The sequence below is a fragment of the Canis lupus genome, chromosome 20 (assembly GCF_003254725.2).
Source record: "Canis lupus dingo isolate Sandy chromosome 20, ASM325472v2, whole genome shotgun sequence".
Classification (NCBI taxonomy): Eukaryota; Metazoa; Chordata; class Mammalia; order Carnivora; family Canidae; genus Canis; species Canis lupus.
The window spans coordinates 55,167,650-55,181,941 of NC_064262.1; the positions used below are offsets into that span (position 1 = coordinate 55,167,650).

Consider the following 14,292-nt stretch of genomic DNA (forward strand, 5'->3'; position numbering starts at 1 on the left):
CTCATTCATCCGACTACTCCTTAATTTCTGCAGAGCTAAACTGAAGATGTGCCAGAAAGTGGCAGGGAGGGACGCATGGGTGGCTCAGTGGTTAAGCGCCTGCCTTCAGCTCAGGGCGTGATCCCGGGGTCCTGGGTGGGGAGCCTGCTTCTCCCTCTGCCTGTGTCTATGCCCCTCTCTCTGTTTCTCTCATGAATAAGTAAATAAAATCTTATTTAAAAAAGTGCGGGGGGGGGGGGATCTCTGGGTGGCTCAGTGGTTTAGCGCCTGCCCTTAGCCCAGGGTGTGATCCCGGAGACCCAAGATCGAGTCCTGCATTGGGCTCCCTGCGTGGAGCCTGCTTTTCCCTCTGCCTGTGTCTCTGCCTCTCTCTTTCTCTCTCCCTGTGCCTCTCATGAATAAATAAAATCTTAAAAAAAAAAAAAAGTGTCAGGGAAGCAGATGGGGGTCCCTAGGCCCCCAGAATGAGAGCTCTCTTGGGGAGGTCGGCTTGCCCTCTGTGACAGACCAAGTTGGATCCCCCAAAACTCCCATCATAAAGCCTGAACCCCTAATGGGACTACCTTTGGAGATGGGGAGGTAAGTTGGGTTGCATGAGGTCCTAAAGGTGGTGCCCTAATCCAGTTGGGACTGGAGTCCTTACAAGAAGAGACACCAGGGTGGACTCTCAGCCCCACAAAGGAAAGATTGCGTGAGGTCAGTGAGAAGACGGCCAGTCGACAAGCCAGAAAGATGGCCCTCACCAGGCACCAACCCGCCAACACTGTGATCTGGGATTTCCAGCCTCCAGAGCGTGAGATCTAGCCGCCCTGCCTGTAGTATTCTGGGATGGCCATTCGAGATGGTCCAAGACATCCTCTATGTGCACAGACAAGGACTCCCTATGCTTAGCACACGGGGAGCACTCGCTAAGTACTGGTGCATTCCAGTGAGGGACAGACCACAAACTCCAGAGGCTTCACACAGTGAACGTTGTAGAACAGAGTAAGACAGGAAATGGGGTCGGGAGGCATATTTCCAACTAGATGACCTGAGGAGGGGGTCAGCCCAGCTGTGGATCACCATGATAGAGGAGTCCTCTGGGGTGGCCTCCTGGGTGGTTTGGTACCATGAGGGTGGAGGCCCCCAAATCCTGATCCTCATCCCCAAGGCAGTGCCAAACTCCAGGTCCATACACAGAGGGCCAACACCGTGGCCCACCCCACCACAGTGACACTCACTCATCATATTTCACGTGATAAATGACGTCGTCTTCTGGTGTCGAGCTGGAGGTGGAGCTGCAGGGCTCATCCTGAGACGGGGCCTTCCTCGTCACCCTGACAACCTGGGCCTCAAACCACGCTCCCATGTTTGTGTCCCGAGCATCAACATACTCATTGACCTGTCACAAACAAGAAAACACTCGCATCCAATCTGGAGAAGGAGCGTCCGACCAGCACCGCTGACCAGAGACTGCTTGGGTTCTCGGACACTGGATGCTTCAGGATTGGGACACAAACCCAAATATAATATATACCATAATAGGATTTCTTAGCTCTGGCACTGCTGACGTCAGGGCCTGGTGATTGTTGGTGGGGGAGGGTAGGGGGCAGTCCTTGGTCGCTGTGAGGGATTGAACAGTGTCCCTGGCCCTCACTCATCGATGCCAGGAGCATCCCCCCATACACTGCCCAGTGTCCCTCGGGGACAGAATCATCCCTGCCCTGTGGGCCATGGAGGCCAGGGTGCCCATTTTTCTAGACAGGTTGGGAACCCAGATCTTTATGTAAGACTGCCTCATCTTAAGCGGGAGGCAGCGAATTCAGAGCTTTACAGCCACCGTAAAGATGGGCACAGGGACCCCTGTAAAACCCAGGCCCAAGACCTGCCATCAAGCATCACGAAGGATGTTGGAATACTGGGTTTCCGCAGGGAAGCCGCAGGAGACCACCCACTGGCGATTTTCACAGCAGGACCAGCCAAGGGAATGAGGGCAGCGGCCTACCCTTGTGGTACAGCTGGGCAACTGGAAAGCCAGTGATGACAGAGACGCATGGCACATGCCACCTGGGGTCGTGGGGGTCAAGAGTTCGGCCAGGGGGGTCACAAAAGCTCAACCCCAACCCTTCCAGGAGAGACTCACCTTGTACAGACCCAGCTCCGTCTCGTCCCACGTGTCTTCATCCGCTAGGCCTGCCTTCCCATCCGCCTCTGAGGCCGCCTCGCCGCTGTTTGAGGACTTGTCGGACTCGCTCTGGCCCAGGCAGCAGCCGGAATCGGTGTCCGACAGTTCAGAGTCCCTCTCCTTGCTGTTGCTGGGGGGGAGCACAAGGCTCTGGCGGACCAGGAGCTGGATGGTGTCATTCAGGCGAACGTCATAGTCAAAGAGAGTGTGGCCGTCCTCCATCTGCAGAGACACCAAGACAAAGGTCAGTGGCCTGCCAGACACGTAGCGCTCGTCTTCTGGGTGCCAGGCACGGGAACAAGCCATAAACAATGTACCAAATCTGTCCTCATGGACGGCAGGATCTACATCAGATCACAGGACAAAACTTGTCCACTGCCGGGAGGAGGGGGGTACACACGGTTACCCCCTTCCTTCAGGGTCCTTAGACTCTCTCGAATGAGGATTCCCCGTGTCATATGGCGAATGTTCTGTGGACACACAGCATGACCAGCCGTGCTGGGTACACGCATCACACCTCGGGGGAGGTTTCTTAATATCCCGTCCTTTGTAACTTTGGTAATAATAAAAATGCACTACCTTTATCACTGGGGCTAACCTGAGGGCAGTCCTGCCCTCCGGGGAACACTGGGTGATCTGGCTCAAAATGTCTGTGGTGTCAAGACAAAATCTGCATTAATTATTTAGGGGAAAAACCTGAGTCCAGTCCCTGCTCACACTAGACAGCAGAATAAATCCCCAAGAGATCAGACAGTATAAACCAGGGTGACCCCAGCACGTGAGAGTCACCACTTTTTCCCCAATTCAGTGTGTATTAATGTGTGCAGCATCCCAGGACCTCAACAGTCAGATGGTTAAAGAACGCGAACTCCTGGGGGTCAGTGGAACCCCGGCACAGGGTGTCACCCACGGTGATCCTGCCCCCAGGGGACACTTGACAACACATTAGAGTCATTTCGGTCCTCACAACCAGGGTGCTTCTGGCATTGAGTGGGTGAGGCCAGGGATGCTGCTCAGCCCCGCAGTGCCCAAGACGCCTCAACATCAGGGAATGTTCAGCCCCAAAAGTTCATGGTGCCAAGGGGGAGAGACTCTGTCCACTATGAACCAAAGGAGAGGCACACCCAACACTCACCAGGTTCCACGATGGCTCTGCCCCTCTCTACAAAATCCTTTATCTTAATTCCACCCACGGGAGTCACTGATGGGATCCTATGCGCTGGCACAACTCAAGGAGGAGTTCTATCATCTGAGCCGCATCCCAGTGGCACAAAAGGCAGAGGAATTATCTTCTATTAGAAACGATCCCATGGCACCACGGCGCTCCACCAACACCCAGCTAGGACCCACAAGTGCACCTTGTCCTATCCCGAGGTCCCTAAAGCAGGTCTCTGCCCTCGCACTGTGGACATATGGGGCCAGGCTGTTCTCCCGGGGGCCGTCCTGGGCACTGTGGGGGAGCAGCATCCCTGATCCCACCCCCTCGATGCCAGGAGCACGCCCAGTCATGACAACCAGAGATGTCCCCAGACACTGCCCAGTGTCCCCTGAGGGCAGAACTACCGGTTTAGAAGAGGTGTCCTAAAGAAAAAGAAGAGAAAGGGAAACAAATACAGGAATAACCAACTTTTCTTCCTTCCCCACATTTACCAAAGGCTGGTGTTCAAAGGCCTGGCTGCCCCAATATGCAAGCAGCACCTGAGGTCATAGGGAGGGCGAGCTCCAGGGTGCAAAGCTCTTCACTGCAGTGGCTGCTACGCTTTATCCAGCACAGACCAGAGGACCTGATGAATGATCACCCCCCACACCCGCAGAAAGGTGCATCTGAACACATCGACACTTGCCTCCAGCCACAGGGGCTTCCAGGGCCTGCTGCACCTGTTTGCCCAGCGTGCGACCAGAGCCTCCCATGTGCCCAGCCCTGCCCAGAACCACAGGGAGGCCAAGGTGGGTGAGACAAGATGCCAGCCCTCCCACACAAGACCAACACAGGACAGCTGTGACAATGGGTGGAGGGGACACAGACGGGAAGAGACCAGTCAACCTGCACACGCGTGTTCACAGCAGCCTAAAGATGGAAACAACCTGTCCATCAACGGGGGACCAGATACACACACGTGTCCCCCCCACACGTGTCCCCCATATGGGCACTTCACTCGCCCACAAGCAGGGGTGAGGCGCCCACACATGCCGCCCCGGGGATGGACCCTGAACCCACGACACTCAGGGAGGGAACCAGACACAGGAGGCCCCACAGCTGTGTGAGTCCATGTATGTGACACGTCCAGGATGAGCTCTTGAGCAGTCAAAGCAGGTGATTGGTTGTCAGGGGCTGAGAAGCGATACCACAAAGTATGTAAGTGAAGAACAGATCCTAGAACTGCCTCCAGGGGTGGTTGAACAACTCTGTAAAGACGCCGAAAACCACTGAACGACACACTTAAAAGGGAGCGGACTGCACGGTACATGAATTACATCTCAATAAAGCTGTTGGGTTGTTATTGTTTTTGTTTTTTAAAAAGGGAGTCCAAAAAGGTACACATGGTGTGATGCCACCCTAAGGACATTCTAGAAAAGGCCAAACTACGGAGAGAGTGGTGGGATCCGAAGAGAGTGGTGGGATCCGTGGGAGGAGGGGTGACTGGCGATGTGGGGCAGGGAGGGGTTTAGTTCCAGGGCTGGGAGGTTCCTAGAGCCACAGCAGCGGGGCCACATCACTACACACTTGTCCAAACCCACAGAATGCACATTAGAAAGGAACCCTAACATCAGTTGTACAACATGTGTTCATCGAACATAACAAACATGCCACTCAGACGGGGATGTGGGTGGCTGGGGGGACTGTGTGAGGAGGCCGGGTATATGAGGGATCACCGAACCTTCCTCTTGATATCGCCGAGCATCGAGTACTCAAATAAATGTGTAAATATAAATAAGTTTATAAATATATAAATTCATGATAAGTGGGTTAATTTAAAAAGATGAAGAGGGACGAGCATCCCCAGTGTAACTGTGAGAAGGAAACCAAAAGGCAGGCTAAACGGCCTCAAAAAGGATAAGACATGTGTACCCTGAGGCCCAGCACCTCATGAGGCAAACACCCCCTTGGCACCACTGACATTGGGCGAATTGCTCTCGGGGGTGCACATCCCTGACCCCCACCCACTCGATGCCAGGAGCGCCCCACAGCTGTGACAGCCACGGATGTCCCCAGACACCACCCAGCATCCCCAGAGGATCAGAAGGGCCCCAGGAGAGCCCTGAGGTGCAGAGAGCCTCACACGTGTGTCTGAGATACATGCACAGTGACCTCACGGCGCGTTCACAGCAGCACTTGCAGGGAAAACCATGGCCTCATCACACAAAGGAGTACCACACAGCTGCGTGTGACAGGGAGAGGCAGCAAAGCAGACAAGCCTCTCACATCGGTCAAGGGAAACAAGGATAAATCAGGGAAATAAAGCATGAACCGAGGCACCCAGACAACGGAGAGGCAGTGGGAGAGAGCTGGAACCAGGAGCATGACCAGGCCCCTCATGTCCACCCCGGGTCAGGAAGCCAGGCACAGGCTCCCTGGAGGCGGCCGACGAGCCGACCCAGGCAAGGACGCAGACAGGCACACACGGGGCAGGGAAGGAGGCATTCAGGCTGGGGCAGGCTGGCATGGGGCTCTGCCTCCCAGACATAACTCACAAGCTGGTCCAGTTGCTTCCTGAGGCCACTTCTAGAACCTTCCAGAAGGGCCCTTGCAGGAGGGCTGCACGACTATTTGCTGCAGGAGAGAGTGTGTGTGGTGTGCCTCTCCGCCTGCCCAAAGCTGTGAAAAAACGCTTGGGAATCAAGAGGGAGGGAGGCTGGGCCCAGGCCTGCCTCACACCAATGTGCTCTAAGTTTAGATTCATTATCAAGATCCAAAAGTTCTGGAGCGCCGGGCCAGCTCAGTTGGAGGAACGTGACTCTTGATCTCGGGGTTGTTGAGTTTGAGCCCCACATTGCATGTAGAGAGGACTTTAAAAAAAAAAAAAAAGGTCCTAAAATTCCAACCGAGGCTAAGCTAACAGTGTTAATAAAAGCTACAAAAACCACACGACAGGTGACCTGCCCTTGTGTTAGAGGTCTCATTGTTAAAATCAAACCCACAGTTAACATCTCGTAGAGCCAAACTTTGCACTGAACATCCCTCAAAACTGCCTGGAGTGGAGGGTGTGTGTATGTGGTTTGGGGCACGTAATCCTGTACAGCAGATTCAGGTCCGAAGACAAAACTGTCCACAGTGTTTATGTCTTTCTCTCTTTTTTAACCCAAGTATGCGTTCTGGACATTTCTGGATGTTTGGAATTATCGGCCATGCACACCGTGTAAAAGTGAACAAACACATACAGGATTTGACAACTAAGCATGCTGGTCCTGTCAGAAACTGGGATTAAAGCTTGCGGTGCCTACCGTTTCTGTCTACTCTCTGCCCCCCAACATTTTCCAAGGGTACTCTTCAGGGTGCCAGGTGCTGCCCAGAGGCCCAAGAGGGCAGGAAATACATGTCCGTGGGCTTGGCCAAGTGGTGGTTCTCGGGTTAGCTCTAAGCAGCCATTTAGGCAAGAGGTGGCGGGGAAAGTGAGCCTCCTACGGGAGGATCAAGCTGGAGGAGAAAAGGGAGTATCACTGAGGAGGGCCTGCCAGGCTGGGCTGGGCGGCTGAGGGGGAGGGAGCAGGAAACGGCTCTGCCCCTTTCCTGGGGGTGCAGTACAGGCCCCTCACTGGTCCTGCTCAGCCTCCAGGCTCTGCAACAACCCAGCATGCAGACGGGACAGACCAACAGAGACAGGACAGGAAAAACCGCATCAAGCAGGAATGCAGATTCAGCAGAGGGGACACCTTGGCGGGGGGAGCAGAGTGGACGGCACCCCAGGGCCACACAGGACCCTTCCACATCAACAAGAGCTCTTTGGGGTTGTAAGCTGTTTTGGAGGGTGGAAAGGAGTCCTAAGACCAAACACTGTGCACCCTGCCCTGGGAAAACTGCAGCACAATGCCCTAGGGGACCTGTTCTAGTACATTCCACAGCGGAGCCGATCCTGACAGTAAAACCCGGATGCACCTACCAAGGACACGGCATGGAAGCACGACAGGGCGTAACTGAGCTACAGCCAGCATGACAGCCTAGCCTGCACCTGTTTTTGTAAATAAAGCTTTATTGGACTGACTGGGACATGCCCCCTCATTCGCAGTCGGTCTGTGGCCGCATGGGGCTCCCAGGGCGGGGGTGAGCAGTCCTCAGGGAGCCAAACTATACAATAAGGTTCGGCAGACACCTGGCTCAGGCGCTGCTCCCCCAGGGGAAGGAAGGGGACCCTCCCTCACGCAGCCTGACAGACAGGACTCGGGAAATTGGGGACAGCGTTGAGGAAAAGCCAGTCTGAACTGGTGGTGCTCGGACACGAGCGACCCTCTCGAGGCCATTTCCAGGGCACCATTTCGGGCTGATCTTCCAGACGGACCTTACCACCACCACTACCGAGGCCAGGGAGGCCGCTCTTGGGGTTTCCCTCCCAGTCGATTGGCTACTAAATACTTCTCAAGGCGGGCAACTGCAGAAAACAAGCCGGTCCCCGAGTCAGCAAGGCCGAGGGGAGGAACCCGGCGCTGACTCACTGCACCTTCCCTGCGAGCAGGCCGGGCCTGGGCAGGGGACCCAGGCCACCTGGGCAGGGGACCGGAAGATTATGTAAAGGGCAGGGCCCTACACCTGAGCGGGCTGGAGTCACCACAAATGACAGCTATTGTTATTTTTATGGGCAGCCAAGAAAAAGGCACCAGATGCCTCTCGCCCTTGCCCAGGCTGGGCCTGCCGCCCGGGTCCCTGCCCCCATTCGGCTTCTTGCATTTCCGCCAATCAAGCGACATAACCGCCAACCTATTCAGCCCAAACAAGCCGGCCACGAAACCCTCCCATATCCTGAAGAAAGACTCAACTATGTTCTGCTTTATCATCTCAATCAACCTTACTGCAGACCTTGGACTGCTGCAACATGTTTCTTTAAAAGCGAAGAAGAAAAAAAAAAAGCAAAAAAGAACTGCGAAGATTCTCTAGAACGTTCTGTAAAAACAGCTCTCTGGCCCCCCCACTGGAAACTGCGCTGCTTTCAACCAGTATCAGCCTGGTCTGTTTGCAGACTCGACTCACTGGCTCAGTGCACGAGGTGCTGCGGTAAGGCCTGTCCCCACCCTCCTGTCGCTGTCCCACCTCCTGGCAGCCAGGCCGGGCCCCCCGCATCCCTGGGGAAGTTGCATCACGCTCTAGGCCTGGCTGCCTCAGCCGGAAGACGGAGACGACTGCAACATTCCCTCACGAGCTAGCTGCCGCTGCCGAGTGCGGAAGGAGCGCCAGGCGGGGGGACGGGCGGCAGTCACAGAGGTTACAGGAAGCAGGAACCCTGTGCTAAGTGTGAAAGCCGGGCAAGAGCACCGTCTCTCCTCTCTCCTCGCTGACGTCCCGCTGGTTAAAGGTACAACATACGCGTCTTCCGCCCACAGGTGTTCCTGGTATCATCAGGCTTTATGACTTCCAGGAGTCCTAAGGGACTTTCACGTGGATCTTTACCAAGGAAGGGAGACGGGGTTTGGTTGTGTGGGTGCAGACATTTGTCCAGACTCCAAATGTTCTGCTTTACGTGTGTATCTCACTATGTGCCTGTGATAACCTAGAAAAACAAGAAATCCAGACCCGTATTGGGCTCCAGTGAATGTCAGGCGTGCTCAAGGGCTTAGGGCTGGCGTGAACCAGCGCCTGCAACTTAGAAATGCACTCCAAAAACTACAACGGATGGGTGGACAGACAGGAGGACAGAGAAGGCTGCGCTAGCTGGAATGCGGCCAAATGCCAGGGGCAAGATCTAGGGGTGAGCGCTTGGGTGTTCGGCTCTCGAGACTTTTGGGCCCATTTGGAATGTAACAACGGTGCCGGGCACGTGGCAGGCGCTCGCAGATACTCCCACTTGAGACAACTCGATCGGAGCCACCTCTGATTCACGCTGTGAACTGCTTAGCAGGCACACGCAGGAGGTTCTCGGAAACTCTGTGAAAGGATCTTCTGCCGAACAAAGAGACCGAGTGGCTCATCGAAGTCAGTCTGGATGCCACAGAAATGAGCCGTTGGAGGAGGCGGGAGAGACAGCACCCTGGCAGAGCTTACTCAAAGCCCTGCCTTTGCTCAACGCGCAGGCGACTCAACAGTCAAACCCTCGAGTCTGCGGGACTGGCTTCCCCTCCACAGGCGGGGCGGGTTAACTCGGATCCTTAAGACAGTCAAGTCACCCCAGGAAGCAGGCGAAAGGTCTCCAAGGTCACCACAAGCCCAGGAAATTAATCATCGGGGTCTCCTTTTGAGTTTAACCACACTGGAACCTCCCAGCCCCCAAAAAAACCCAGGCCGGGCGCAGATTGTTTATTCCCCAACGGAGACAGCAGATGGCGGCAGCACCCAGTTCAAAACGCAACGACAACAAAGTCAGGCACCCGCAGCCTAACTGAAGACTTTTAAGCCAGGACCCAGTCCCTAGGCCGTTGTCCCCTACCGTCCACCCCACTGTACGACGGCCCCTGCAGACGAGACGGCCACTTCGCGCTGGATCATCTTATCTTACGGGGGAAATCCCACCCAAAGGAGGATGGGCCAACCCGCCAGCCCCCCAAAGACACCGACAAACACGGAAACCCTCCACTGCCCCCAGAGAAAGCCGCCCAAATGTGGGCAGCTGAGAAAGCAAGGGTGGCCATTTTAGGCCACCAGGGGCTGGGAAGAGGGCGAGAAGAAAGGAGGCAGGAAAGCGGGGCCCGCAGACCCGGAGGAAAGCACGAGCTCCCGCTCACTGCGCGGAGCAGGCCCAGAGTGGCGGAAATTCCTGACCAGCAAGCGCCATCTCCGGACTCCGAACAAGCGGATCCAAATTTCTAGATAACAGGCCCTGTGGGGTCGAACTCTAAATAGGTGCAGGCTGTGGCCCACGGGCGTGTGTTTCAAAGGAAAACCTGGCCCTTTCTGTCCTAGTGTCGGAGCAAGGATTCTAGGCTCTTCCTGGAAAATTCATCAGTCCTCCATTGGCCACCTCCAACTTCCTTTTCTAGAGATTATTTTGAAGGGAGCTTCAAAAAACAAAAAAGAAGAAAACAAGGGGAGACCGACTTAAAAGCCCAAATGCTACAGATTGGAGTGCCAGCTTCCTGCCCGGTATGTCGATCTGCGAGTGGAGCCTTTGTTCCTGGCTCAGGCATTTGAGGTTTCTGTGGAGACGTGAAGCGGGACCGGACGAGGGGCGGGGAGAGTATATGTACGACGCCTGGACCAGGCAAGAACAAAGGTGCTGGGCGGGCGGCAGCCGGCGGGGCGGGTTTACCTGCTTGCCCCTGTAGAAAAGCCTCTGCAGGCCTGGCTCCACGTGGAACAGCTCCTGGATCTTCCTCCTCAGCTCCTCCACCTTGGTCAGCCTGGACAGTGAGTCCACGGTGTGGGCCACCTTCCCGTCCATGGTGCGAACCTGGATCCACATGGTGTCTGCTGGTGCTGGGCGGGAGAGAGCGGGACCTCTGGGTCAGTTCTGCGGCTGCCACCAGCAGACCGCACCGTGCCACGCTCAGGTCACCTTGGCTTTGTCCAGTCTGTGGACACGAGGAAACTCCCCGAAAGCCCTCCCGGCGCACGGGCCCGGGGACCAGCCGCAGCTGAGCAGGGCCCCCAGAGTCGATGAAGACGAATTAGTGCATTAATGACCAACAACGGTGGAAGTGCCAGGAGGAAGGGCAAATTAGGGGAAGGCAAGAGGCATCTCGGACCGCTCAGTCCAACCCACTCCGACTTTCACGGGGAGGGCGGAGGGGGGAGGGCAATGTCCACAGAAGCAAGGAGGACACAGCCAAGAGGCGAGGGACCAGGCTCGTTCGTTCATTCATTCATTCATTCATTCATTCATTCCCTGGATTAATACTGAAGCAAGAGGAAAACCCAAAAGTCCGGCGCGGGTTGGAACTTCAGAAGTCCCAGAAACTCAACTAAGTGTGACCGAAGGGGAAGGACACCCCCACCCCCGCCAGACCCCGGAGCCCCCAACCCTGGGCGCCCGCGGCCCCGCCGCCCCCCCCCCGCGCGCGTGCGCGACGCGGCCGGCCCCGCGGTGGCCATGGCAACCGGCCGCCCCGTCCCGGCCGCCCCCGCGCGCGCCGCGCGACTCACCTCGGCCCCACGGCGGCCTCACGCGCAGGCTTGCGTTCCCGGGACCCCGACCCACGGAGCCAGAGCCCCTCTTATTCTCCCGCCCGCCCGCTCGGGCCACGCCAACTAGCCCACGCCCACCCCCACCGCTGGGACCGGCCGAGGGGCCCCGCGCGCCAAGTCCCGCCCCCTCACTTGAGCCGCCTCGCTCATTGGCTGCGCCGCGCCCGGCTGCCCCGCCCCGCCCGCTCCCCATTGGCCCAGGCGCGCCCGGGGAACTAAGGGCGCGCGAAATCGGGCTCGGGCGCGACAATTGAATCGCGGGGCGCCCCGCGCGCAGGCGCGGAGCCTGACATCCTCCCCTGCGGCTCGCCCGGCCCTCCCCCACCCGGCCGGCGCGACCCCCGCGGGGCTCTGGGTAGGTTCCTCCCGCCCCTGCCGGCGCCCCGGCTGCGCGGGCGACTCCCGGGGGCCGGCGGGGCGGGGGCGGGGGCAGGGCCCGGGACGGCGTGCAGAGCCGCCAGGCTGCGGGGCGTGCGTGCGCCGGTGCCGGCCGCGCGTCCCCGGGCAGCTCCGGAAAGTTTTGCAAAGTCCCCGCGCCCGGTGCGCCGGGCCCTCTCCCCGCCCCGGGCCGGGAAGGCACCCAGATCAGTGCGGAGGCTCACCTCTCCGGCCGCCCCGATCCGCTCTCCTGCCTGCGCGCCTGGCCTGGCTGGGGATGGCGATGGAGACGCGTGCGTGGCCCCGGACCCCGCGCGGACCTGCCTGCGACCCGGAGCGCCTGGACGGCCGCCGCTGCCCGCCGCGCTGCCAGCTGCTCTGATTTTTTTTCCCGCGAAAACTCGGCGTTTGGGAGTTGCGGGGCCGCGGGAGGCCGCGCCAGGGGCGGGCGCCTGCCTGGTGATTGGCCGCCGCAGTGGCGGGAAGCGAGAAAGGGGGTGGGGGGCGCCCCCTCCTCCACCCACCCCCACTCCGCCCAGCGGGCCACGGCCCCGCCCAGCCCTGCGCGCTCTGCTGGGCGCGCCCAGTGTGCAGCCCGGCCCAGTGGCGGGAGCTGGGCCCCCCCCCCACTATGAGTGTCCCTCAGGAGCCCTAGGGACGCCCGGGGCAGGGACCCCGGGTAGAGACCCCCTGACCTTTCATTCCTTTTCCACAGCCCCTCTCCCCCGGGGCACGGGCACGCACTGACCAGTAGGGCAAGGAGGGCCAGAATCAATGTTTAAACACGGCAGTAGAATGTGGGGGCCCCTCTCGAGATCGCCTGGACCCCGATGGCCAGCCTGATCGCCCCAAGCTCCATTTCCTGGCGTCAGGGCCTGCTAGAGCTCCCTACCCTACCCACCCGCAGGGCTTGTTTGCTGGGTTTCCCGCCTCGTTTTCCCGCCTTCGCCGGCTGTCCAGGCGGGCAGGACTGCCCTGCCCCCTCCGCCCTGCTTGCTCTGCTGTGGCCAGCCTTGGCGGGCACACAGTGACCCATGCTGGGCACCTACAAAGCGCCCGGTCGCAGTGTTCAGAGCTGGGGGGGGCCCCAACAATGGGCAAGGCCAACCCTGTTGGTGGTCTCCAGAAGGGTAAATTCTTGTCTGGAGAGACAGGCAAAAAAATGAATACGTAAAGCAAATCATTTCAGATACTGCTATTTGCATTGAAGACAGGACAGTAGCTGGAGAGGCATGTGGGGGGTGGGCAGAGAGGACGTTCTGGTTGAGGTGGAGAGGTGGGCCTCTCTGAACAGATGACATTTGAGCTGAGATCTGAGATAGAAACCAAGGACAGATGGGTCAAGGAGGGACAGGCAAGCTCAGAGGCCAGAAAAGCCTTAGAAATGTAGCGGGGAGCAGCCAGGAGCCAGTGTAGCTGAGCAGAGAGGGGACGAGGTCAGAGAGGGGTGGCATCTAAGACCTCAAGGGCCACCAGGAGGACTTTGGGCTTTATCTCTTGAGAGCAGTGAGCAGCACAGGAAGACTGAGCAGAAGAGTGATGACCTCCAACTTCTGTTTGTACAGGTCTCCCTGGCACTGAGTAGAGTCCCTTCTAGGCACTGGTCCTTCTGCTATTATTTCCCCAAGTGGCAGACAGAAGAATGTCCCCCTAAAGATAGCCATATCCTAATCCCTGAGCCTGTGAATATGGTAGTTTCCATGGCAAAAGAGACCTTGCAGATGAGATTAAAAGACCTTTCAGTGGGGGAGATTATTTTAGATTATGCAGGCTGGTCCAAACTCATCACAAGGGTCTAACAAGTGAAAGAGGCAGAAGGGCAGAGAAGAAGTGACAACAGAAGTAGAGGTTGGCATGATGAGACCCACAGACAAGGAATGTGGGGAAACCCATAGAGACTCCAAAAAAGGTGATGGCTGGATTCCTCTCCTAGAACCCTAAAACACCTTCTTAGCCCCTTAAGACCTGTTTTGGATTTCTGACCTCCAGAACGGTAAGAGAATAAATTTGTTTTTTAAGTCACTAAAAATGTGAGGATTTGTCATAGAAGTCATAGGGAACAAATAGAGTCCAAGATACAAAGTCCAGATGCTACAGTTAACTTCTTCCAACTTCAGAATTTCGTCTGTGCTACTAAGTATCTCTCTGGGCACACACCCATCAGCTGGGTACAGACCACATCCCAGGGATCGGCAGGTATAAAGCAGGCCTACCTGAGTCTGGGATGAGGTTTTTTATGCTAGGAACCTGCCATGGGAACTTGGCCCATCCCTGGTGAGAGCATATCATCTGTTTGTACCTACTGTTGCAAAAACTCAACAGGACCAAAAGAGGAAAAACATTCTTCAGGCGTATTTGGAGCAGGGCACAGCCCAGGCCCCTCAGATATCCCAAGTCAAGTAACGCAGAATGAGGTCTGGCTTTCCCTGCAGGAAGAACTTTGAGGGGCCCATTTCTCCAATCATTTTCAGAAAGTTGGAGAGGT

General features: G+C 57.1%; 1 protein-coding gene across 4 annotated transcripts in view; it reads right to left on the reverse strand.

Annotated features, from left to right (window-relative positions):
* The window catches only part of UHRF1 (ubiquitin like with PHD and ring finger domains 1), a 32,057-nt gene extending 19,891 nt beyond the window's left edge, over positions 1-12,166 (reverse strand). The window contains exons 1-4 of one of the 4 annotated variants that reach the window (XM_025457054.3): positions 12,032-12,166; positions 10,555-10,721; positions 2,123-2,386; positions 1,221-1,381 (exon numbers count right to left, since the gene is read on the reverse strand). In XM_025457054.3, the coding sequence (XP_025312839.1) occupies positions 1,221-1,381; positions 2,123-2,386; positions 10,555-10,707 (578 nt within the window). In that variant the 5' untranslated portion in view covers positions 10,708-10,721; positions 12,032-12,166. Of the gene's footprint in view, positions 1-1,220; positions 1,382-2,122; positions 2,387-8,405; positions 8,555-10,554; positions 10,722-10,800; positions 11,212-11,387; positions 11,533-12,031 lie in introns of those variants that run through there. The other 3 variants (XM_025457053.3, XM_025457055.3, XM_025457056.3) reach the window with 3 other exon arrangements.
* Between the last annotated feature and the right edge of the window lie 2,126 nt (positions 12,167-14,292).